Consider the following 26525-nt stretch of genomic DNA (forward strand, 5'->3'; position numbering starts at 1 on the left):
TGGGATAATTTACGACTGCTGAGAGGGCAACTCACAGATAGGGAAATCACTCTGGCCTTCCCTGTTGACAGCAGGACTTTAATCAGGGCCTGACTTAAATCATTAATTCACAGCCCTCAGGTTGTTTAAAGAGCTGTGATAATGAGCTGAGAAGAAATTACTATTTATTTTCTCTTGGCAGGACTGTAATGGCATGACATGACATTCATTGAATTTAGGAAAGAGCAGGGATAATCTTCAGAATGAGAGAAAGACAGAAAATCTATCCAGAAGAAACAATGACAGAAGATTCCTCCACATATGCAAACACAAAGAAGTCAAATTATATCTAGTTTTTTCGACATGTCTTTATTGCTTAAGGGCATTTGGCAAGACAGCCATAACATAAACCTCATGTCCAACATTACTTGGCAACATATTTCCCAGCTGGAAAGAAAATAAATTGGATTTTTTTCTTTGTGCTAATGCCACATTTTTGGATGGTTTTTTGGAAGCTAATCAAGAGATGGCTGCTCAGCATGCCTCTTCATTCTTGATGGGCTTTCAGTGCAAAATTGCCAGCAGCAACTTTCTGAAGTCCCCAGAAGTGTCAGAGCGGACGGCTTCAGCCAAGGGCTTCTTGTACATCTGCTGGAACTTCTCCTTTATTGCTGGCAGGTCACTCTGAGGAGACACAAGAGTCTCTTTAGAAGAGTGGTGAATGCTTTGAGTAACCTGCCCTGCCCCTGCCAGCGCCCCTGGGGTCTGATTCAAGGCCCACCACAGGAGTGGGAGTAGGAGAGGAGAACACAGGAGGTCTAAAACTCTTGGAGGACTTTGAGCTGAACATTTGAATTCGAGGTAAGCCCATGTCAGATGGTGGTGAGGGGATGCTAACTGTGAAGAAGGCCTGCATGGAAAATTATGCCAAGGCTGGGAGAATCTCTGCCCAGTGGTGCTGTGCCAGCACAGCCTTGGTACTGGAGAAACTCACACAGTAATGATGTCTCAGGGGCTCCTGAGGTCATCCCCTGGTGGCAATCAGGGAAAGAGGCATGTCCCAGGAGCATGGCTAAAAAAGAGTGTTGTTCCACCCAGAGAAGTAATTTTCTGGTTACTCTCTGGTGAGAGAGAAACAAACTCCTTATCTGGAGCTGTCCTGTAAAAAAGCACCTACAGCACAGGTCTGATCTTTATCACAGTGGGTTTTAAATGTTATAATGACTGGACTGTGTCTTAATAGAGACAATACCCCGGAGCCTAATTTTTCTCACTGTGGATCATTGAGAAATATGTTTTCCTTTCATGCCTGTGAAAGGCTCCTCCTCTGTGTTGACTGAAACAGCCCTGGGGTTACAACCTACACAGCTTGCAAGGAATGCTTAAAGATTGTCCTTAAATATCTCAAATGTCTTATGAAGTTTTGTGCTTCTTAAAATGACAGTTAATTCCTTTGGCTTTTTATTTCTCTTCCCTCCTCCCCATCTGTTTTTCCCAGCTGGAATCAGAGAAAATTGGCAACATATGTTTATAAGCAATTCTCAAATTGGAAACTGCTGCTTTATCATTAATTAACTCGGAATTACTTCTACACATCCTACTGGGGCCAGACCACCCCATGGGCTGGTTTTAACCAGGTACAGTTGACTCCACTTGAAATTGCCTACATGCTTCCTGGTTTAGTTCCTTTGAAAACAGAAATAGATGCAATATTAAAATTAGAGGTGCCTGGGTACAGAAGCAGAGTGTGACCACTGATGTCACTGGGCTGAAAAGGGTTTGCTGAGCACGTGATCTACCAGAACTCACTCCATACCCTCTACATTTGTGTTCTCCCAGAGCTGATGTGAGGAGTTACAGGACACAGGGTACCCTACCTCAGCCCTGGTCACAAGGATGCGAATCAAGGTCTCTTCATCAGTCCCAGCTCCTTTCATCGACTTGTGCAGAAGTGTGGCAAAGTAACCTGGGCAGTCTTTGGCACAGCTGACTAAAGAAAACAGTAAGAGGCCTCATTATACTTGTACATTTACAGTTTGTGATACAACTTCAAGCAGAATTAAATAAATAAGAAAAGGAAACTCTAGTGTTTATGCTTAGACATATGAACTGGCAGGGCTTTTATTCTGAGACTGATCCCCTATCAGTATGCAAGTAGAAATCTTGGAGTCTGAATGGGGATGCCCATTTTCCCACAAGAGATTACCAGCACTGAGTACTCAGCCATTCCACAGTGAAAACGACATGAATGAGGATGAGCATTTGTCCCCATGGGGTTCCTCTGGCCCATCCATTGTTGGAGTAGCTGCTTGTTGTATTGCACTAGATAGTTTATTTAGCCATTTGCAGCTGCTCACTCTGCAGATCACAGGAGGAAGGTCTGTGAAAGTCTAAATCCAGATGGGTAACAGCAATACAAGTGAGGCAGGGCACAGGTTTAAGTACTGGTCAAAGCCAACCCTAGTACTAAATTGCTGTCTAGGACCCTGTACATTTTTGTGGTGGCTGGCTAGCACACTTCTCATGGTGTCCAAGCATCTGCTGAAAGTTATCACCAGCCATTGTCCCAGAGGCAGCTTGGAGGTGGCTACCCTGTGTTAGAGAGCAAAAAATTCAGCTTTTTCTGTGGAAAGGAGCTGTGGGTTGCAAGTTTTAGTTTTAAAACCAAGGAGTCCTAATCACTACTGAAAGCTGTCTCTTTTTTCCCTGGCAGATATGTTAGCTCAGTTTAGGGGTAGCTCAATGGCTGTTGCCAGGCTGTGCACAGATGCCCAACAACCAATGTCAGGTGACAGCAAGAACTAGAAAAGAAAGGTCTTGAAATGATTGCTTTTTACCTAGAGTCAGATAAGCCTTCTCCAGATCTCCAGATGTTTCACTTTTAATGGATTCTTCTATGTCCTTCCCACACACCTATGAGAACAAAAAGGAGCCGTAAAAGCTTCTGTCTGTACATGTCTTCCCACTGTCAAACCAGCATCAGATTTGGGATCCAATGGCAAAAGGTCAATCCAGATCCTTTAGAGCCTTTCCAAAGGAGTGATTTGAGGTAAATGAAGTTCTCCTCCGGCATAAGTGCTCCCAGATGGACTGTGACCCACAGGAGAAGGTCTGTGCAGCCAGGTAAGCACGGGGGTGAAGGGATGGATAATCTCCACCAGGCAGTCCCAGGTATCTGACAGCCTCTAGCCTCTAGAGCTGCAGCTTCTTCTTGAGTGACCCCTGGTCAGCAGAAACTGTTTGAGCTTTCTCTAGCCCCTCTATCAAAGGCTCTGGATGGCTCCCACATAAATAAGATAATTTTTGGAGCTTTACCAACTCTGTGAAATTCTGTTACTTATTGTCTTTGGCTTCCCAGGCAAAGTTTACAAGCACCGCAGTCGTCCCAAAGTTTTTGTATTATTCTGTAGGGAATTGGAGAAGCAAACTGTCTCTTCAAAAGAGAGCTTACCCTGACTTTTGTGAACTTCAGGAACCTCAAAGACTTTTACTTTGCCCTACTTTGTGTATCAGGATGTTCCTGCACGATTCAACACTGACTTTTAGGTCAGAGCTGGGAGACTGTGTGTATGAGGCAGCAAGAGCACCATGTGAGGCTTTAGGGCTTAAGCTCTGCAAAGCACCAGCCTAGTTTAGATCTTGCCCTGTGTATCTCTCCAGCTGAAGAGAAGGGCATGTTTGCAAGATTTGGGCTCTAATCTTGGCCTACTTTGAGTGCAGCCAGGCAGGATGTGGTGGGTTGGTTTGGGCAACCTGATCTGCTTGGCTTTAGGAATCAAAAGCCAAGGTAGTTTGGCTATTGGAGCATTTAACTGAACCCCCAGGGTTTGGGCCACTCCAAGAGAGAAAGTATCGGTTTGTGACTGGGTTTGTTCTCCTGCCAGCAGCAGCCCAAACCTTGGATTAAGCTGCAAACCTTTTTGTAGCTATTGGTTCCTTATTATGTTGACATTGAAACGTGGCTTTGACTTGAGCTCTTTCCATCTTCAGTGCCTAAGGCTGCAGTTTTCTGATTAACTCAGAGTCTTCCCAGGGAAGTTGAGGACTGTGAGCCAGAGGCTGGAGGGAGATCCTGAGAATGTCACTGCTGAGCTTCCCCCTTGCTGCTAGGAGAAGGACCTTGGATCTCCCATTGCTTTGACTTTCGGAGGTAATTTTCAAGCAAGATATCTCCATATCAGGTCAGGTTCAGGCCCAGGCACGAGTAAAATGTCCCTGCTGGGTGATGCAGGGAAAAGTACTAAATATCCAGGATCCTGCTGCCTCCTTTGCCTTATGCTTGGAGACAGGGAAAGCACAGCAAAGCACCTGCACAGGCCATCTGCCCAGTGTGGGCAGAGAGAAAAAGGCTGGAGATAAACTTCTCCTCAGCCAATATGAGTGTGTGAAGTGGTGGAACAGGAGGAGATACCTTGCCAGGGTCTGTTCAGGAGAAGCAGAAGAAAAGACCAGAAAAGCAAATGCTTCCTTCAGGGCAGGAGTTTGTGAGTTTGTGAACCTGTCCCTTTGCTGCAGGAGGGGGGTACACTGTCCTGCAGCTGTGGGAAGGAGCAGACATGGTGACATTTATTTGGCTGAGTATTGTGTAGGTTGTGAAGGGGAATGGGATCTTCACTGGCAGAAGATACAGCTTCTCCTGTAAATCACCTATTTCTGTATGCTCAGGATACAGTTGTATAAATATGTTTTCCAACATTCTTAAAGCATTCAAGAAGTTATAAAATGGCAGATAAAAGATTGTCCACTCTACATAGAATCATTTAGGTTGGAAAAGGCTCTTCAGATCATTACATGTTATTGTAGGATCTGCACCTATATGTCAGGGCCTATGCAACCCCCATTGCAGAAGATAAACTCACCTTTTCATAGGCTTGAAAAGTGGCTCTCAGCTGGCTGTAGCTTCTCTTTGCTAGGACCACATTGAAAGCCAGCTCCTCTGTTCCCCAGCGCCCTTCTCCTGCCTTCAAAAGCACATGTTATTTTCTGGAAGCACTTGTTCATACACAGTAGAGACATGAAGTCAGCCAGAACCCTTGATCCCTGCAGCTCCAGCCCATGCCCCCCTTGCTCCTCTCCTTGTGCTGCCATTGCCCCTGTGCTTGGTTTGTTTAGTCCCCCTGAGGCAGCCCTTGCTGCAGAGCAAGGGGAAAATGGGATTTTTGCACAGCTGCACTTACTTTATACAGATCTGAGGCATCTTGCTCAGCAAGCTCTGCATTGACCTGCTGGGTCTCATCTCGGGTTGCCTGCAGAAAAGGAGACAACAGTAAAAAACACCCAACCAAGCGCTGGTTTTGTTTCAGCTCACAGAAATCGGTGTATCGATGGCCCTGACAGATTTTTGGGTTGGGGTTTTGCTGCCATCTGCTGACAGGAGCCCGGGGATGGGCACGGTGTCACCCCCTGGGTCCCTGAGCCCTTCGTGCGGGGTTTGTGCCCAGCTTTATGTGCTGCGTACCCGGGCCCTAACGAGATGGCAACGCTGCTGCCCCTGGAGCAGGGAGGGGCCCAGTACCTGCAGCGAAGGTACAGTGATGTTTTTAACAGGGCTGGATATGCCCTGGTGACTGTGAAATGTTCTCCTGACTAACCCATGTACTCTGAGCATTCACCAACACTGCGGTCCCTGGGAGAAATTATCGATGAAAAAAAAGCAATAAATGTATTTGCCACTCCTGAATGTTTACAGGAGGTTGGAAAAAACTGTACCAATGATTCCCAGAATGACAATCTAAACTGTGATGTATTTAGTGATGTAATTGTTATGTCATTAAAGCTTCTTTTATTTATTCAGTCTTTTCATTTCCCAGGGCTGTCAGATCAGACTGACCAACACATTGCATTTCTCGATGTGCTCCTATTTTTCTTAGTTATAATATGTCTTTATGAAGGTGTTGATTTTTTGCTTTATTTCATGAAAGGGGTTTAAAATAAAATGTATTCTAATGGAAAATATGTTCTCTTTTGATGAATGAAAAACTAACAGAACAGCAATCTCTTTCTTAGTTGTTCTGTATCTGAATTCTGAAATCCTTAGCTGAGATGGAAATAAGATGTAGTGGTTTAGGGCAAAAATTCAGAATAATGGGGCCATGACCTTGAATGAGTATTCTAGCCTTTACCATGGTATAAATTACAGTAAAACAATCCTGTTTTTTTCAAAGTATCAATATTTATAAAACTATCTGTGGTTTCATAAACAAAAATGGTACATAAACTGAAATTGTGCGTATTAAAAAGCCATAGATATGAAGGGCTCTTATACTTAAGAATGCCTTTGTTTACTGTAATTACCTCATTATTATATTACATATCATAACGGCACTATTATAAATGCCAGACAGTACTTATTATGGTTACTCAGGGAAAAAAGGAAATGTCTCTGTCAGGCAGCTGCATTAGAGGAAAGTCCCCAGCCTCACCTCCAGCACCATGACTAATATCTTCTGTAGGGAGCCACTGGTGTCACTTTTAACATCAGACTCCAGATCCCTGTCAAACACTGGGAAGAAACAAAATCTGTGAGAGTTAAATCATTGAGAAAGGATTTAAATGAAGGCATTTGAAAGATAAAACTACTTACAACGCTTGTAGGCCTCCTTTATGTTTACGATTTCCTAGGAAAACAAAAAAATAAATAAAGTAATAATCAAATTATTAAATAAATAAAAGATATGTTATTAATTAGTAAGTAAATGAGCAAACAAAACACCAGCAAGTCAGCACCATGCCTGTAGTGTGTGATGTTGCTGTAATATTTTCTGAAAAATCCCATTACCCAGGACTCTTCTCCTGGGCAGCTGAGAAGCCTCACAGAAAAAAGGAAAACAATATTATCTCATTTGCTTCTCTTGTGTTTTGTTGCCTTGGAATGTAGTTGGAGATTATTTATCCAGCATGTGAATTGTTTTAACTTAATGACCAATCACAGTCAAGCTGTGTCAGTACTCTGGAAGGAGTCACAAGTTTTTCATTATTATTTTTTAGCCTTCTGTCTGTATCCTTTCTCTATTCTTTAGTATAGTTTTAGTGTAGTATTCCTTAATATAATATAAAATCCTTTAATATAATATAAAATTCTTAGCCTTGTAAGAACATAGAGTCAGATTCATCATTTCCTTCCTGCCACAAGGGACCCAGAAAATACCCCAGTGTGAAGTGCAGCAATCACGGGGGTGGGAGAAGCTGTGAATTCCCAGTCCCTGTTGAGGACAGTGCTTTGAGGGGTGCCTGACTCATGCAGGTGTCCCTCTGGTTTTCCCTGCATTTAGGCAAGAGTTAACTATTTTCTTTTTCACTAGGATCATGTTCCTGTACCTCTGAACCATCAGAGCAGTGCCAAAGCTGCCCTTTAACATGTATCTGGGGATTCTTCTCACTGGTGCTGCCTCTGTGCCATCCAAGGCAGGCAGGAGCAGGACAAAGGAAGGAATGTGAATTTTATCGGTCTTAACTCCTGCTGGAGTTTCCGCACTAGTACGGCAATCTTACTGCTGCAAACACTGGCAAGAGGCGTTTCAGGCACAGGAGCTGGACTGATCCCTGCTCCTCCTCGCAGGGATCCTCCTGGTGAGCTCCCAGCCCTGCTGCCCAAGGCAGGTCCCACCAGGTGCTGCCCTGACCTTGTTGCTCCGAGTGCACAGGATCTCAATGAGCAGCGACTCGTCCGTCCCAGCTCCCTTCATCGCCCTCCGCAGCTCTCGGGCCTCGAACTCGCAGGGCAAGTCCAGCAAAGCCAGCACAGCCTTCTCAAAGTTCCCACTCAGGTCTCCCTTCAGGTCCTCCTCCATCTCCTGTGGGGACAGCCAGGAGGGTTACTGCAAAAGCTGAGGTGAGATTACAGGATTTCTTAATTTGTTTCAGGAAATCAAATTACTTAAAAGCTCCTTCTGTGCCAAAAAGGGACAAAACAATTTTTAAAAAGCCTTAAAATTCAGACTTTTTTTTTTTTACAAAATAAGATCCCTAAAAATTTTGGCTTTAGATTGACTGAAATGATTGTCCCATCTTCAAATAGCAGCCAATATCAGTCCAGTTATGACTGTTACTTGTGTAAACAAATGCAAAATAGTGTTTTGAAAAACTTAACAGGAATTTAGTCTGAAATAAAATGCAGAATCTTCCTCCTTTGAAAGAGCTGCCACACAGGGGATCAAACTAAGAACCTTATCAGTCAGTTTTGGTTAAAACTGACTTCCTGGAAAAAGCAGCAGATTTCTGCAAGGTGCTTTAGTGCCAAGCAAACAGCGTTTTTACACACACATACCCACATCAACCTTAAATCAAAATTCAGCAAGACCCTGGAGGAGAGCTGGCCTGTGCATGCTGAGGATGCCAGCTGAGGGTGCATTGGAACTCCTGTCTGCAGTTAACATCTCCTGCATTGGCAAGGACAGAACACTGAATGAGAATTCCAGGTTTATTATTCTCGAGTTCCTGCTTGCACAACTGCAGGTGAACACTCAAGTGCTCAAGTCAGAGGCTGCCATCTGTGCTGGAGCAGTTTCAACACACACCCCACAAACGCTGCAAGTTCCTGGAGCAGCAGGAGGGACATGGTGCCCCTTGTGCCTCCTGCCCAGGAGATTCAGGCTGCCCAGGAAGGCAGAAGGGTGGCTATGAGCTGATGTCACTGTGATGTTTCAGGGCATTTAATAATTTCTAATGCCTATGTGTATTAACTCTGATTATAGAACAACATTATAGTATTTGTAGCTACCAAAATCTGTATCATGCTTGCTGTAAATTTAACATATAGAAGGCTTTCATTCATCTTCAGTGCTGTCTTATTTAGACTGATTAATAAGCAAGCAGACACTAAGAAAATACCAATTTAATAATAAAGTCTGCAGGATTCAGCAGTTTTCTGAAACAATATTTTAGAAGCTTTATTTTTCATACACACAAAACCATTAAGGCAGTTTATGCCTCCCGCAGAAATCAAGTGCTCAATGAAACTTCTGAGTTTTGCAACATGTTCTACTTCATCACTGGAAGAAATCAACTAAGCTTCTATTAAATTCTTCTATTAAACTCAATAAAAATAAAGTTGTGCGAGATCAAATAGTTTGTCTGAATTTGCATCTGGTCTAAGTGGGACTCTGACTTATAATTTCCCTTTTACATTAACTTCTTTTTCTGAATGTGCTAAAGATGAACACAAGCTGAAATATTTTCTGTTTCAGTTATGAACTATTTTCTAGCTCTCCCAGCTTTGATTAAAATGCTCTGATCTGGTTAAGGCTGACGTCAAGAAGATTCTGAGGCCTAAAATTAAAAAAATAATCATGATTTTTGGAGATAAAATAAGTTGCTGAATCAGAAAGTAACTGGTGTCCTCCTTAAATGCACTATGCCCTTGACATTTTCAAAAGCAGAAGCCTGTAGGATGTATTTTGAGAGGCAGTGGTTTCAAACAGAGAGGACACTTATTTCAAAATACCTTGCTATACAATTCCTTGTACTTCTGTTTTATTTGTTGTCTCTGCTCCGATGTTCGACTTGATAAGACTTCAATAATTTTTTTTTCATTGGTTCCTGAAAAAGAAGTTGTGCATAGGGATTTTATAATCAGGAATCTAATGCAGAGGAAAGAAAATGTGACCTCTAAAAAGAAAAAAAATTCCTGTACATATATTCCCAGTGGTTCCACCTTTATGATTTGTACTATGTAAGATTCTTTTGAGGATAATTTAAACTGTAGTCAGCTACAATGTTCAATAAAATAAAATTTCACCATCTCATGCTGTTAATAGCAAAGAAATTGAGTTTTCTGTTTGAGAAGGGCAGACACTGCTCCTAAAATCAGGGTTATGCCAGTGCCCACAGGCTGACAGACATGTTTTTAGGGACAATGCTTGTTTGATCAGTCCCAAGGGATCAGCCACCAGATCCAGTTTGTTATGGCATGAATGCTGTGCTGGCACAACAGAGTGAGGGCAGTGGGGCAAGAGGCCAGGCAGGCAAGGATGTGTTTGCATTAGCTCACTAACCTGAAGCCTGGATCTACAGCCTGTTAAAAATTGGTTTTAATTTTGCTGAATGGAGTCGGGAAAAAGGACCTGGAACCAGCCTGAATGGTCTCAGTCTCTGCCAATACTGTTTTGCTTGGCAGAAATCAGAGTGAAGTGGGAGTGTGGGATGCCCGAAGAGATGCAGCTGCTGTGCTGCCCATGCCAGAGGGGAGCTGGACATGCAGCCCCTCTCCAGGGAAAAGCCCTCACTCAGCCTTGAGTTCTGACTTATGCAATGGATTGAAAAACCTTCCTAAAGGCAGTGACCTTGCTCTTGCACTTCTGCTGCCCTCTGCCATATAAACAGGTGTTTTGCCCTAAACAGATATTTGCACTAAACAGAGCTGCTGGAAGGCATTTGTTACAGCTAAAAGGAGACAGGACCACAGTGATGATACCTGGGTGTACAAAGGACACAGCAGGGCAGCTGTGGCACCAGCACAGGGGTCCTGGTGCTACCTGGATGTATGAAGGACACAGCAGGGCAGCTGTGGCACTAGCACAGGGGTCCTGGTGTTACCTGGATGTATGAAGGACACAGCAGGGCAGCTGTGGCACCAACACAGGGGTTAGGGTTAGGGCTGCACTTCCACCTGAGGACCAGCAGATGGACTCGGGCATTATTTCTTCACGACAAGAAATTGAGAATGTGAGCCAGGACAGACACATGGCCCGGATTGTGATGGGCACTGCCCAAATGCCCACAGGATGGCAGACCAAAGGCATCAAGACATTTGCCAGGTCTGCTGATGCCCACACATCCTGCTGGTGGTCACTGCCCCACACTCTCCTTGATCTCTGCCATCTCTGATGCCTTTGTGTGGCCATCTCTGGGCTTTGTGCTGTGCCTCATCTCAGGCTTTTAGGAGCAGGAACCAACAAGGGTTTCTGAGTAGCAACCAGCACAAAGGATAAAGATAACAAATTATACTGGTATTCAACAACAGCAGATATGTTTTCATCCCTTATTACCACCAGGTACATGGAGGACAACTTTAGGGCATCTTGTTCTTCCTGCTTAGATCCAAGGTAGAAGGCATGGTCCAATTTTAGAAGGAATTCTGCTCCTGTTTGATAACATTGGGTTAAACTCTCAATTAGGAGAGTCCTCTGGCAACTGTCTTGAAAGGGCTCAGTTGGTACAACAGGAACAGTTCCTAAAACTCAACACTTCACTAGCTGATTCTGGATGTCACTGCCATACCAGGAAGAAATGCTTAAATACATATTAACTGTGCAAATAACTGGAGTGAATTAATAACTTATTGATCTTGTGTGCTGTCTGGATGTTTTTCCTTTATTGAACATTGTCACCTCCATGGACCTTAGGATCCCACAAAACACTGTGCGTTCCTCACTCACACCAATGCAGTCAGGCTTACTTCAAACTGACTCAGAAAATGGTGAGGGACAGTTGTTTTCAGTTAAAAATCACTGGTGAAAGTTGAAATCACTGTAAATTCCTTTCAGCTGATGGAGCTGCAGTAGGCTCTGATGAAATATGGAGGTGATGATGTCCTTTACTGGTCCCTGGAGGCCTGAGAAAGGATATCTAACCATGACCTTAATCTAACCTGACTAGCTGGACCCTGTGACTGTCAAATTAGTCTTGGCAGCTTGATGTCCCTGTCACAGGGAACAAATACCATGTTTACCCTAATGCTCTGGAGACATGCAATTATCAAATTAGATCTTACCAGCCTCTGAGGAGCAAGCTGCCTTCCCTTCCCATTTACCTTCATAGGTGTGAATGTTGTTTGAGTCAATATTTGATGGAAAGCATAAAGATTACCTAAAACTGGTTGGAACAGTTGGTTTGCCTAAATTCATGTATATGCTTTTTATAATCTTGATCTGCCCTTTGCACAAAGTCCAAAAATCTACAAAAGTCTTTCTTACCTGCTCCCTTGCAGGCACTGTGAATTTTCTTGGCATCTTGCTCTGCATCAGACCCGTGGTGGTGGCGGCGCTTGTGGGCTGACTAGAAAGACAGAGACACAGCAGAAACATGGGAAACACATGGGAAACAATTCTGCATTAGAATGACAGCAGTTTGGGCCAGGTCCTTGCTTGATCTTTGTTCACGCCATCTAAACCTTGAAATTCAGGCTGGGCTTTGCTGAAATACTCTATCTATCCCTAAGGTTCCTGGAACTGATCCACAAATTGCTGTCACCACACAAAAACCACAGTGGTCTATACAACTTTGTCACCATATCTATATATATATGTATATATATATATGTGTGTGTGTGTGTATATGTGTGTACATACATATGTATATGTATGTGTATGTTACTCTACATAACATATCACCATATTAATGATATATATGACTTATAGAATTTTGTTCTGCCAATCAGTTCTGTCTTATTCAAAGAATTTAAGGATAATAATTTCATACTAGACATCTTTATGCCAGATCAAATATTATTGGTTTGTACCACTTTAACAACAGGCCTCTACAAACACCTTAGCAGAATCAAGACCTATCTCTGTAGTACATTTTTAAGTACTGTGAACACTCCCAATCATCTGGATAAAAACTGCTCCTGAAAACCTTTCTTGTATTGATGCATTCATGCAAACAAGATAATTGGAGATACATAATGTGATAAAGCTGGGGTTTTTTGTTGTTGCTGAGGAAGTGGGTTTTGCTTTTTTTTTTTTTTATTTTGGCAAAATAGTACATGTGGCTACCTCAAGCTAAATTTACAGGGACAGAATAATGACTCAAAGTCCACAGCCACTGCAGCAGTTTACAGCCTGACATATCAATGTAAACAGAAAACCATGCCTGCTCCTTGTGATCTGAGTTAGCTGTTAATCTCCCAAGCTGTGAGTCACAGGGGCTGCAATGCTGGTACACCCTCCACTCTGCTGCTTCTCAAAAAAGAGTAGAATTATCTGAGACCACAATGACAGCAACAATTTCAGCTCCTCTAACACAATTACTCAAATATTTTAAATGCCCAAACTCTAAAACAGTAGCAGGACAGAAGTTCTGGGTCTCTAAGTCAAGCAGCACAAGCCAGTATGCACACCACAGACTCGGGGTCCAAGTGGGCCCTGGCAGTGCTTTGGCATTTCCATTTAAAGAGCAACACGTGGATCAGGCTGCTTGCTTTGCAGGGCTGCCAGGCACTGGCACACCACTGTTAATTCAGAGTTGTGATACTGCAGGGCATGGCAGTCTGCTTTTAAGCCCTTCTGAAAATGCCACCAGCCTGCTGAGGAGCAGAAGAGGTTAAATGGCTGATTAACCTCCTTGTCTCTGGGGGTAGCACAGGGCAGAGGCCATTCCTGAAAGACATTTGGCACAACATCATTCTGCTTGTGGAATAAAGATAATTTAGGCACATGGCTGCGGGCCGTGCTCTGCCACATGCCCATCAGGCCAGAGAACAACAAGTTTTATTTACAAGCATAGATACAGCCTGAAAGTCTGTTTGTTGGTATGCTTCAAAAGTTTCAGGCTGTCACCTACTAGTTCTGGTGAAAGGGCTAAAACTCTGGCTAAAGGGGTCCTCTGTCAAAAGGCAAAGGGTCAGCTCTCAAGGAGGAAAGCGCAAATCCAGTCCCTACGCTGCTTTACCAATGTGCCTTTGTGATTGACTGAAGCCATTTGGTACCTGGCTTTTCCAGGTAGGATAGAACCCACTGCTAATGGTCGCTGAAACACAAAGCTATTTTTACAACTGTAACAATTAGTGAGGTACAATAACAATGTAATAATTTCATCTTTACAGCACAAGGTAACACTTTGATTGCCCCATCACTATGACAAATGTGGCTTTTAAAGATGTAGCCTGCTGTATGCTCACACAAATTTTCCTAAACCTTTCAAACAAGATGGAAATAGTTGTATATATATAACTAATATTTTCTAGTGGAGATTTTATTTAACAGTCCTCAAATTTCCCAGGAGTTTGGGTCAAAATGGAAAGGGAAAACCACAAAGTTAGAAAGCAGATGCACTGATAACTATTCAAAATGAATTCCAGTCACAGTTTTCTATTCTGGCAGAGTGTAGGTGCTTCTCCTTCAATGGTATCATGCCCAAAGGAAATGGACTGACAGGCTGAGAGAGCTGGGCTTGGTCAGCATGGAGAAGAGAAGGCTCCAGGGAAATACCCTTACTTTGGCTCTGTACTGTAAGTGTGCCTATGGTAAATCTTGCTGTCTGTGTTAGGCAGCCAGTTCTGAAGTTGTTCTAGAGTTATTTGCAAAGCAAACCAAAAGGACCAAAGAAGCAGCTGAAAAAACAGAAAAAGGGGGAAAATTTCTGTAGCACAAAATACAGAGAAAAGTGCTAATGTATCAAATGTAGATATTTAACTACTTTGTAGTTATCCAAGTGCTATTCTAATTTATAGACTCTCAGATTCCCTGAAACAACAAGAGCTGAGAACTATTGCTTCACATTCACTGCCTCCTGACCTGGGACAGAAGGTGCAGTGGTGAGAAGAAAAAGGCTTCATCTGGCATTGTCTCCCACTTTTCAGACCTTCAGCCTGGACAGAAACACCTGCACAAACACACAAAGGCAGGAGCTGGTTTGTCCTGTGCCTTGCCTTGCCCACCAGCTGTGCTGGGCTGTGGAAATTGCCCTTCTCATGCTGGTGCTGCCTCTGCAGCTCCCACTGCCCACTGCAGGTCATGGCCAGCCCATGGCAGGACTGGGAGAGAGTGGTTTGCTCTCTCGTGCCCTGATGGATGGTCAGTTATCCCCAGGTTTAGTGAGCCCCTCACTCCTAGGTACAACTGGCACTGTAGGTGTTGTTTGTGTGTGGCACAGGTGCAGCAGGCAGGAAATGGCACCACCAGAAACTGAAATAACATTGTAGGTGTTTGATTATTCATAAAGACATAAACACAGAAACATTTATTTTCAAGGCAAAAATCATACAGGAAGGAATGCCTGCTTCAATATTCAGGACATGTTTGTTTTAAAGCACCAGAGGAATCTATTGAGTCAGCTCTGCTAAAGCCTCTGTCTTCAAAAATATCACTGTAAAACACTAAATGATGCACCTGGGGGATATCATTCTGTTAGTCCTGTGTGAAATACCAGGGAAATCTGACACTGTGGTAAGTGACTGTGAAAGCCAGCCCCTGGGTCAGCTGAGAAGCACTGGCTGAAATTCACTTCTTGCTGAGTCCCATCCTTGACCTTCCCACTGACACAGCTTCCCAATGCAAGGGAGGGAGAGCTGTGCCAGAGCTGTTTCAGAGCTGTACTCCTTACCCTCTGGATTTTGCCAGGTGGATTTTCCTGTAAGTGATACATGGCAAAATCAATTGATGTTTAATACCATTTGTAACCTGTAGTAATTTTTCTTCTAAAAATATGGGCAGAACCACTTAATTACAGTTATTTTTTAGAGTTAGAATTTAGATTGGATTAGATTAGATTAGATTAGATTAGATTAGATTAGATTAGTTACTGATTTAGAAGTATTCTAGCAAATTTGGTGAGAGCTTGATGTGGAATCTGAAATATCAGGTGGAAAGACTGCAAACAACTTTGAAGCTAGGGTGTAAGGGAACTTGTTTTCACAAACTGGTCCAGCCCCATCCACTCATTTATTTAATTTTCTTCTCATTCCTCTCCTATAGTTCTATATTAATTAATGTGACCAGAGTTCTGATGGTAAAAAATATTCTTTTCACTTCTAGCATAGTTGCATTTATAGCCTGTGTCAACTTGTTTTCTCTTATCCTGAATAGTTTTTTGTCTCACTCAAATATGTTTTAGACAATAACCTGTTTCCCTTGCAGCTTTGGCTAAAATTGCCACAGATTTATTTATATTAAACTGGACAGTTTATAAAAGATCTAAGACTAACTTGCTTTGTTCTGACTTGTTTCAAAGCACACCAAGTAGTTTTTGCTACTATAATTTACGTCTGGCTTTAGGGAGCTGTAAGATGAGTTTATAGTTGAAGATGATCTGTAATGCTTAGAGAAGCTTTGTAGATTTTGCTTTGATGTTTCAGCGTGTGGAGCCCTTATGGAGCACAAATAAACAGTTTAGCAAAGGTCAGCAAACCCAAAAGGACGTGGTGAGGGGGGAGGAACAAGAGTTCTGATGGATTCAAGGCATCAGGAGAGGCATTGGTAGGTTGCAGACACTCCTAAAAATCTAGAGCTTTCCTCAGGATGAAGACAATTAAGCTTGCAGTAGGTACGAAGTCCTCATCTGTCAGTAGCCAAGAACAGAAGTGCTGCCATGAACATGTCAGGTAGTTTCCTGTATTGCAAAAGGGAGCAAAAACAGCTCTCTGAAAACAGCTGATAATACAGCTTGAGCAATCACAGCTATTTTTGCATTTCCATGATCTCACGCAGATGCCACAGGGCTGCTCAGGAGCAGGTTTAGGGAGGAGTTCTGTCAGAACAATAAAAAGGAGCAGCTGCTCAGGGTGCGGGCACCTGCTGCAGCTCTAACAGAGGGTGATGCTGATGATGTACATGGATAAATGCAGGCACAGACCCTTAAAGAAGATCACTAGGAAGAGCCAGCAGTGTGGCTGCTGACCAGAGCAAGTGAGATCAGCTCCAGTAGCTGTAGAAAAAGCTCTAAAAAGAGTTGGATTGGTACACGTATGATGAGTGCCTGCCCCAGTCTTCATTTTTGCCAGGTACAATTTATGTGCTTTATTTAGTGGCTGTCTAAATTCAAGCTTCTCTTTGGCTGCTGTTTAACAGAAATAAAAATTAAATCTAAAAGTGGCAGCAGACAGAAAGGGCAGACTGACCCAGCCATGCTCTTTAGAGCATTAACTCATACACTTGAATGGGATCAGGAATAAAATTTAGGGCAGTATTTACTTGTCTAAACATAGGTCTCTGGTGTTATTAGAGATGTCCCAGGGTAAGCTGCCTGCTATCAGACATCAGTGGTCTCCTGTGGGCCTGCACTCATCAACCTGGTGTGAATATCTCACATACCTGAGAGCATCACCAGTGGGCTACACAAACATGCCAGAGTTCTTCCACCCATTTTCTTCTTCTTCACATATATTTAATTATGTTCAAAAAATGCATTGGAGAAAAATGAGGTTTTAAAAAGAATGGCATAAACTAGTTCCATGTGCATGAACCTGACCTTTCTTTTCTATCAAGGAGGGGAGCACCAGCAACCTCTCTGCCTGATTTCCCTGAGATTTAGAGCTCCTGCCTGCCTGATTTTGGTTCAGCTGCTCACTGCAGCTGAAACAATTCCTGTGATGGGCACAAGCACAATGGCCCAACACTGTGTGGATTCTCTGGTGCCTTAGAAGGGTTGAGTTCATGCCTCAGTCTTTTGTTCAGGGGATTTCTAATACAGTTGCTCTGTTCTTAAGATTTACAAGACACATAACAGGCACTACTAATTTTGAGATTAGCACCTTGCTAGTAGATTAATCTAAGGTTGTCTGGTGGGTTCAGATGTTTTTAGCTAGGATAACAGATATATCCATATTGCAGCATCTTGGACTCTTTTCCATCCTGTTTGTTTGGGAAGCCAAGTCCCAAACACTCCATAATGTCCCAAAGGTGAGGACAGGAATACTAGAAAAACAAGCAAACAAGTCAAAACAATTGAAAGCCCACCCTATATAGGAAGCTACAGAAGCTGTGGAGGTTTCTCAGTTCTCACCATGCACAGCCACTGAGCCACCAGTTCAAAGAGCTTTGGGGAGTCTCCAGCTAATGAACCATCTCTCCAGCCCAGCACTGTGAGAGCTGCCAGGACTGGTCTGGGCAGAGCTTCTTACTCTTCACAGACATTTAATTATTGCTCTAGGCAATGGTTAAGTGAGCTGACATCTCAAGGTGCCTTCCAGGTCTGTGATTCCTGTCTTTATCTTTTGTGTGTATCCTTCTCTCTTCCATGGAGAAGGAAATTTATTTTCTCCATGTACCAGGAAATATTCCAAACCATGTAGTCACCCTGTTAGCGTAACAAACACCAGGACCAGGGTGTGCATCTCATTGGTTAAACTGTATCTAATACACTTGGGTCGCAGAAGACAGCTTTTGGCAAATCAGCACCTACATGATTAATTTTTTATAAACACACATATACTCAAGATTAATTATTTATCTTGGCAGAAGTCTTTAATGAGCTATAATGCAACTGGAATCCAGGGTTAACTAGACTAACAATAATGACTAGGAAAAAAAAGGATATGTGTTCTTAGATCTTGTGGTTAAACCCTTCTAGTGCATCACATGTTGTCAGGATAACATCCTGTTATCAGAAGAAACTCTGAACTCCCACCCAGAGGAGTCTTTAAGACAACCCAAACCTCATCACTCATCTCAAGCATTTCCATCCTTGGAGAATAATAAAACACAAGAACAAACATAGGACTAGGCTGCTGCATTTGATCCTGATCTACTTCCAAAGACACACTGAAAACATGATGCTACATTTGTACTTCATCCATAGTCTGATTTACTAAAACAACATTCCCAGTTGCAAAAGGTTGACCTGCTGAGAAAGCTCAAGACCTTCAATCAGAAAGGGCAAAAAAGCAGATAAAGCCCATTTCACTGCAGTGTGTGGGTACTCCCATGAGAAAAACTTCCAAATATTACAGCTCTTTAATAAAATGGCTAAGCAAAAGAAACAAAGAGCAATTACTGGTAGGCAAGGTCAGGTTTCATCTAACTAGGAAAGGCCACTCAGGGCGAGGATATCTCGTCATTAGCAGATGATGTGTTCGCTATCTCCTATCATCCTTCCACCAAAGTAAGGGATTCTTATGCAAGCTCTTCTTCAGTAAAGTTCAAGTTGTGGGGCTCAGTCATTCAGGTAGGAATTTCTCTGAAATGTAAAGGCTTTAACAGGTACTAACATCTAAAAGCAAACAGCTATGGCATGTTGGCAGCAGGGCTGTATCAGCAAGCACTGGGGTTTGTGCTGTGGTAATAAAAAGGTGGGGCTGACAAACACATTTTTGACAAATGAATTGCCAAAGTTCAACCTTAAGAAGTGTCCTTTTGTCTGCAAGGTTCCTTCTTCACCTGTTTTGTAAAATGCACCTCTCATTTTTTGTTTGTTTGAGCATTTTTCTCTGTCAACCACAATATGCAGCTGAAATTTTGCCAACTGCCTCCTTGCCTGCTCAGAGAATGGTATCAGTGTCTCCAAATGCCATCTGCCATCTGCCAGCCAGGCTGTCACTCTCCCAGATCCTTGTGGCTGTTCTGTGTCTAACAGCTGCATGACAGCCACACACACTGTCAGCTTGCTTGGCCCTGATGGTTTGGTGCTATCAGGATTAAAACAATTTCTATATGAATTCTATATTGGATAATACAATATGGGTAAGTTTTATGGATTAGTGAACAGCCTTTGCAATGACTCTGTTACTCTTTCCAAACTGAGAGGTGCAAACCTTATTTTCTACATCTGGGACTTAACCTGCAGTGACAAGAAGATCCCAATAGAATCAGTCACAGTTACTTTTTCCTATTACAAACAAGTGGCAATAGTGAAGATAATTTCTCTGACAGTTATTTAAATTGCAAAATTAATACCCTCTTTCTCTTACAAAGTCTCTCCTGTTTCTAGTAGCTGTTAATATACCATCTATGATTATTTTTTAATCTAATTTATTCATACTTATCACCATGACAGAGAAACCCACAATTAAGAGAAAAATGCAAGTTTGGGGTGGTTCTCTCATGGCTGAATTTGATATTGTCCAGTTTTAATGTTTTCAAAACTTTTTGTGACTGATGGAACACTTTAACAGAGTGCTTTTAAAATCTGTTAGCTACCAGGGCAGCATGCAGTGGGAATGCCAAAGCTGCAAAACTGCAGCTTTTATTTCTAGAGGGCTCAATCCAGATGCTTACATAGAGACACCTCTGAGATGTGTGAGCCCCAGCACCTGCATGGGGCTGGCAGAGGGGACATGGGGCTGACAAGGACCTGACTCACCTGGTGGGGCTGCTGAAGCCAAGGCAGGAAAGGATGCAGGAAATCTTCAAAGACACCATGCCTGTGGTTAGACATGAGTCATGCCTCACATCACTTCCCTTGATTACTTATCTTGCAAGTGGAAACCATACAAAATGCAAACAAATGGCTTCTTTCACCACAGATAAATCAAGTTTTACAAGCTGGCAATAATTCTTTGTTATGATGGGGGCAGACTCCTTTTATTTTATTGACCATATTTTACTGACTTGGATAACGATATATTTTGCCTCTTTTTTCAGCTGAGATACCAGATTTTTAACTCAAGTGTTCTTATGTCTTATTAAAAATTTGACACCTCCCTAATGATGACTTTTGATGAGCTAACCTTGATGGAACTGAAGTAAATTCTTGTGTATGCCAGCATGAAAGCTAACGTGACTTAAGAACATCTACACAAGGCTCAAATCCATGGGCACAATCCTTGGGAACATCATGCTCAGCCTTGCATGTATTTTAAAGCTCAGTTATTTAAAGGGACAAGAACTTGAAGGGTGTTGCACCCCAGCAGGGAAGCCCCAAGATGACATGCTTCACCCCTTGGTCCCTTCATTGCTTCTAAAATACATCACTGCAGGACACTCTATCTAAACACCATCTGTACATTCACAGACACACAGAAATGCTGTTACTGAACAGACAAGCATGTTTAGTGTCCAACAAACCAACTGTGCCTACAGAACTTGGAGGTTTGTGTGTCTAATACCTTTCTACCTCACAGGAAAGAGGTGGAGGAAGTTGCAAGATACTCCTGGATCAGCTGAGTCACCTAAGCAGCAGTTCATATACAACAATCAATGGGCTGTCCTTGCTTCAGACACTAGTCATAATTAACAATAAAGGCAGAATCATTTTCTGAATAGTAACTGTTGAAAATTTTATATTATTTGAAAGTAGCAAAGTTCTTGCTTAAAGTAAGTAGTTAGAGTTGTGGGGCTACAAACTGAACTTTATCTGAACCATATGGCTCTGTTGTGTAAGTCAAAGATGGATTACAGAGAAATCCAGAGCTAATAATCTCATAATTAAGAGCAATAAAGATAGATTGTAGTGAAATGTGAACAACCAGAACATTAGTAATAGAATAGACAAAGTTAGCAGCTTAAATATTACTTAAAAATTGGTGGCTAGAGCAGACAGCCCATTGATTGTGGTAATGAACTGTGACAACCATACTCCAAAGTGGGATACAGAACTGACCAAAACCCCCACCAAAACCACCTCAGGGCATGTGAAGATGACCATGTAGCAACCATCTGGTAACCAAACAGTGAACCAATATTGAGGGAGAAGACTCCTAATATTACCATTGGTCTGGAGTGTTGCATGAGGGATGGGGAGTTTAGATTGTGAGAGTTTACTTGCCAAGGGGTTTCCTTGATCAGGGCCCCTCTTTTGAGGCACCTAAGCTTGAGCTACCAGATATCACAACTGATTTGTGCCAATAACCCACCTAATGAAGATGAGAGTCTAGTGAAAAAAACTTCTTTAACAGCAACAACAGAACTTGGTAGAGTGTATAAAAACTAGAGAGTTAAAATTAAACTCTAAAACCCCAAACTCTAAACTTAGAGTCCAGATACTTTGCATTTTTTAATGTATTTGTAAAACATAACTGCTTGACCTATTTACATCATGTAAAACATAAATGTAGCAACTCTGATATTTCAGATGGGTTCTGTTTGTTTTTGCCACAAATGCGTCGTAATTTTTTTCATGGATAGCTACTTGTTAGCACCTACTACAGCAGCACTCACATTCTCAGATCTAAAAGGAACAGCAAATATCCTGGATAGCAAGAGACCGTGGAAATGAAAAGAATCTGCCACAGACCCTCCCCAGTGGGGGGTAGCTAAACAAGAAGTTATTTCTGTCTTCTGCTGACTGTGGGCTTATGGCCAGGGCCTGAACAAGAATCGCCTGTCCCTGAGCACTGCTCTGCCAGTGCTGCCAACAAAGAGCAATTGTGGTGCTTTGTGATGAGATAATAAAATCATGCTGTGGTAATACTTGTACTAGGGAAACACTTCTACAAGGACAGTAATGTTTATAGGCAACAGAGAAGTCCTTGTGAGTTTTGTGAGCTTATGCCCCAGAGGGCTCCTTGGGCAGATATGTTCTCCAGGTAATACTTACTTTTTGACCTTCAAGTTGTCAAACCATATGGCCCACAACAACCTGCCATCCCCTTATACTATAGAGTCCTCCCTGGAAGAAGGTTTAGTCTGCTTTGCAATGACAAGATGAAAGGCAAGGGTGTTGCAGAGAATCTCAACAAATTTGAATTAAAACCAAAGAAGTCACCCAACCCCAAGGTTAATTAAACTCACAAACACCATGGAATCACGCATAAGCAATCTTCATGGATTTTTGAGAGACAGAAGATTTAAAAATATTTACACGATTTCATGTAAGTAAAAATCAATCAGGCTTCTCAAATCATAGAATGAAAACCATTGTTGCTATTCCCAAATTGTCCCCAAAGCATCTTCCTTATAGCAGAGCAGCTATTGAGATTTCCAGGTGGATTGACTCTATTTGTTTTAATATTAAGGACATCAGATAAGCTTGAGACAAGACTGCAAACTAATTAAGAAAATAATTAAGAGACTTTAAATTGCAAAGGATGTGCAGCTGAAAACATTGATTGGAGGAAAAAAGTTCTGAACTGAGTTCAGAGAGCAAAAAGCAGATGAAAATATGCAGATTTGGAGTTGTAATGTCACACCAGGTGCAGCTCTTAATTGGGAGCTCCGTTTCCGAGAGAAAGGTACACTTTAGGGTTAGTTGGAAAATTGTTCTGAAAGCATTTTTTTCAGCAACATTTGATACTTTTGTTCAAAGTAACATGTTCAGGAAGATATGAATTTTGATGAAAGCTCAATTTTAAAATGAGACATTCTGACAGAGCTGAAAAGTTAAATTTTAACATCCACATAATGGAAGCTTTTCACTGGAGAACGGTTAGCTTTCAATGAGAACTCCATTTAAAAACGATAGTTAAAAGAAAGTTTTAAAACCTAAACTCATTTAACCAAATAAAATACCTCATTTGACAACGATGATTCATTTTATATTTCTCCCAGCAGAAGCTATTAAATGAAAATTTAACTCCTGAAATTTCAAAGCGGATAAAATTCTGTTTTTGTATTATTCAACAGAATGAAACAAGCCCCAGCTTTCTAGCACCAGCATTGACCACAAAAGAGAAGCTGCCTCTGTGCATTGCAGAGCCTCCCAAAGCCACCATAAGCCACAGCAACAAGTGCTGCAGCAGCACAGTGCCCCTTGCATCCTCCACAAAAGAAGTTCTTACTGGCTCATCTGCTGACAAACTGGCAGCCCCTATGGCTGGTTTCCGAATATCCTCTGTGAGTTTGTAAGTCTGGCTCTGGAGGTTCAGAAAACACAATGTATGAGACACTCAGGAGCCTGTGGTTACAAAACATGACAGTAGGAGAAACAGCAAACTGCAGCTGGAAAGCTCTGGCAAGAACTTCTATTTTATTTCCTGCTCTTCCAGAAGCAGTTGTCTGACATAGATGCAGCCATTTCTCCAAGATTACCTGTAACTTTCTAGGAACAACAGAGAGATGCAATTCCCAGATGAGTCTGGACTGAATGATGGGATTCTCTTCCAGCATGGGATCACCCCTGTTCCCACTGTAGCCTGCAGCACAGCTGTGGGGTCCTGCACCCACATCCAAACCACCCAATCCAGCATGGAGCCCACTCACACACCCGCTACAGCTGCCTGAGCTGTAGTGCTGTGATCACCCCTGCCACAGATACACCCCCTCTGGACAGTCACAACGTGGATGGAATATGTTTGCCCTTCTCTGCATTCCATGTGAAAGGCTCTCCAGGACCCCAGGAGGTGCCTGCCCTATGATGTGTGTGTGTGTGTCCTGTGCAGCAGGAGCCTCCTTGGCTGTGTCTCCTGGGCACAGCTGGAACTGCTGGACACAGGCAGTGCTGCTGATCTGCTCACTCCTCTCCCCTTAGCAAACAGCCAGACTGCAAAAAGATGGTGTGGAAATGGGACCAACATCCCACTCACAGGGAGAAAAAAAGCTCCCTGGATCTGCAGCTGGAGCTTTATGCAGATGGGGTGTATGCAGGGTATGGGATGCCTTGCTCACTCTGCCAAACGTCCTGGGGAGCTGATCCAAAAGCTTCAGAACCTTGGCATGTCTCCAGGCCTTGCTGAATTTGGATTTAAGAAATAGTTACACGATAATATAAACCTTACAGAAACTCACTTTGGCCTGTATCAGCAGGCAGGCTGTCTTCTATAGATACATACTGCAAAACTGCATGGATTCTGCATTCAAGGAGAAAATGCACTGCTGAATAAATATTGCTTTTATCCACTAGTTTCAAAGTTGGAGCTAAGACCCCCATCTTCCTCAGCACAAACTACTTAACTTGCAGAGGAACTAATAATTCAGAGCTGTCACACAAAAGTTCTTGACAATCATGTAATTTTGATATTAAATGTCTTCATGCAGACAAATGTTACCAAAAATTGTCTCCGTCAAACCTCATACAGTAATTTGATGCAGCAAATGCCCACACTGGATTTTTATTGGGCCCTTCTGTAAATACTACACTTTAAAATTACTCCTGTCCCTATTGTTCTGTGAGAAACACCCAAATTTTGAAAGTATTGGCCTTTGAGACAGGAAGTTTTTAATATTTCTTTAGGGAATTATTTTAGTGTTCAGAATGTTCCAACACAAATTTGCTAAACTAACTAAAATTAGTTTTTCCAGGACATCCTGTGCATCATTTCTTTTTCTCAAAATGAAAGTGCTGCCCTGTTTAAGACACAAGGAGCTTTAAAGCACTCAGGACTTGTGTGTGGCAGTAATAATTTCACTATTCATGTACTGTTACGAAGCAATGTAACCAGCTGCATACCAGTTTCCCCCACAAAGTAGATTTTGAGTTTAAATCCTCACTTGCCGCTGTATTAATGCCATATAAAGTGAAAATTTACAAAAATAAAACCAGGAAATCATTGCATTCTTGACAATCCAAATTAAGTAACTACTTACATGTGAACTGCCCATTTTTGCTTAGCCTGAATGTGGAAGGTGCAACTCCTCTACTCTTCGATAAAACAAGCATGCAGTTGGAAAAGCTAAATACTACCTAAACCTGGGTTAATCAATAACTTCAGACATTATTTAAATTCTAGTCATTGCAAGGTGGGGTGTATTCATCATTACATGGTGGCTTTATTGTCCCCACTATCTAATATCATATCCTGTTGTGTCATAGAGCTGACTGCTTTCTCCAAGGAAAATCAGGATTTCACAATGTAAGCCTCAATATAATACAGACTGATTTATCTAATTGTTATTACAATGATTTAAAGCATAAAAAACATTGAAGCACCCAACACAAGGTTTCCAAACAGAGAGAAAGATGCCTCCTTTGAAGGGTTTATATCAAATCTTACAGAATTTTATGGTATTTAATATGCCACTGAGGACCCTCAGCTCCTACAAAATATTTTGAACAGAATCTCACTGCTTAATATGGTTTATGTGATCAGGTTTTGGTAGTCAGGGGATTTCAGGGGTGTCTTTTGTGAAAAGAGACCAGGGGTTGCCCCATGCTGGACAGAGCCAGGGCCAGCTGACTCTAAAATGAACCTTCCCCAGACCAAAGTTGAGCCCCACCAATGATGCTGGTGGTGCCTCTGTGATAATATATTTAACAAATGGCAAAAATTACTGGGCAGAAGCTGTGAGAGAGGAATGAGAAAACTGAGAAGGAAACAGCCCTGAAGACACCCAGGTGAGTGGAGAAGGAGGAGCAGGAGCTGCTCCAGGTGCTCTTGCAGAGATTCCCCAGCAGCCCATGGTGAGGCAGCTGTGCCCCTGAGACCATGGAGGTCCACGGGGAAGCAGAGATGTTCCTGCAGTCCATGGAGGTCCATGGGGAAGCAGAGATGTTCCTGCAGTCCATGGAGGTCCATGGGGAAGCAGAGATGTTCCTGCAGTCCATGGATGTCCATGGAGGAGCAGAGATGTTCCTGCAGCCCATGGAGGTCCATGAGGGAGCAGAGATGTTCCTGCAGCCCATGGATGTCCATGGAGGAGCAGAGATGTTCCTGCAGCCCATGGGGGTCCATGGGGGAGCAGAGATGTTCCTGCAGCCCATGGAGGTCCATGGGGAAGCAGAGATGTTCCTGCAGACCATGGAGATCCATGGAGGAGCAGAGATGTTCCTGCAGCCCATGGATGCCTGTTGGGGAGCAGAGATGTTCCTGCAGTCCATGGATGTCCATGGAGGAGCAGAGATGTTCCTGCAGCCCATGGGGGTCCATGGGGGAGCAGAGATGTTCCTGCAGCCCATGGAGGTCCATGAGGGAGCAGAGATGTTCCTGCAGCCCATGGATGTCCATGGAGGAGCAGAGATGTTCCTGCAGACCATGGGGGACCCCACATGGGAGCAGGTGGATATGCTCTGGGGAAGCTGCAGTCATGGGGCTGGAGCAGGCTCCTGGCAGGAATGACAGCCTGTGGAGTGGAGCCCATGCA

General features: G+C 42.8%; 1 protein-coding gene across 1 annotated transcript; it reads right to left on the reverse strand.

The window, feature by feature from the left end:
- Positions 1-327: 327 nt before the first annotated feature.
- On the reverse strand, positions 328-25093 carry ANXA13 (annexin A13). Its single transcript, XM_058032891.1, has 12 exons — positions 25032-25093; positions 23288-23362; positions 11892-11973; positions 9422-9516; positions 7602-7772; positions 6563-6596; positions 6402-6481; positions 5157-5225; positions 4839-4940; positions 2817-2892; positions 1857-1969; positions 328-663 (listed from the first exon to the last, which is right to left on the reverse strand). The coding sequence occupies exons 1-12, from the start codon at positions 25044-25046 to the stop codon at positions 544-546; spliced, it is 1032 nt and encodes a 343-aa protein (XP_057888874.1). The 5' UTR covers positions 25047-25093; the 3' UTR covers positions 328-543.
- Positions 25094-26525: the final 1432 nt, after the last annotated feature.

The sequence above is a fragment of the Melospiza georgiana genome, chromosome 1, assembly GCF_028018845.1.
Source record: "Melospiza georgiana isolate bMelGeo1 chromosome 1, bMelGeo1.pri, whole genome shotgun sequence".
Classification (NCBI taxonomy): Eukaryota; Metazoa; Chordata; class Aves; order Passeriformes; family Passerellidae; genus Melospiza; species Melospiza georgiana.

Coding starts and splice junctions, on each gene's coding strand:
- ANXA13 (XM_058032891.1), bottom strand. Junction 6,597..7,601: donor TGTGCACTCGGAGCAACAAG/GTCAGGGCAGCA, acceptor TTGTTTTCCTAG/GAAATCGTAAACATAAAGGA. Junction 4,941..5,156: donor ATGCCTCAGATCTGTATAAA/GTAAGTGCAGCT, acceptor GTGCTTTTGAAG/GCAGGAGAAGGGCGCTGGGG.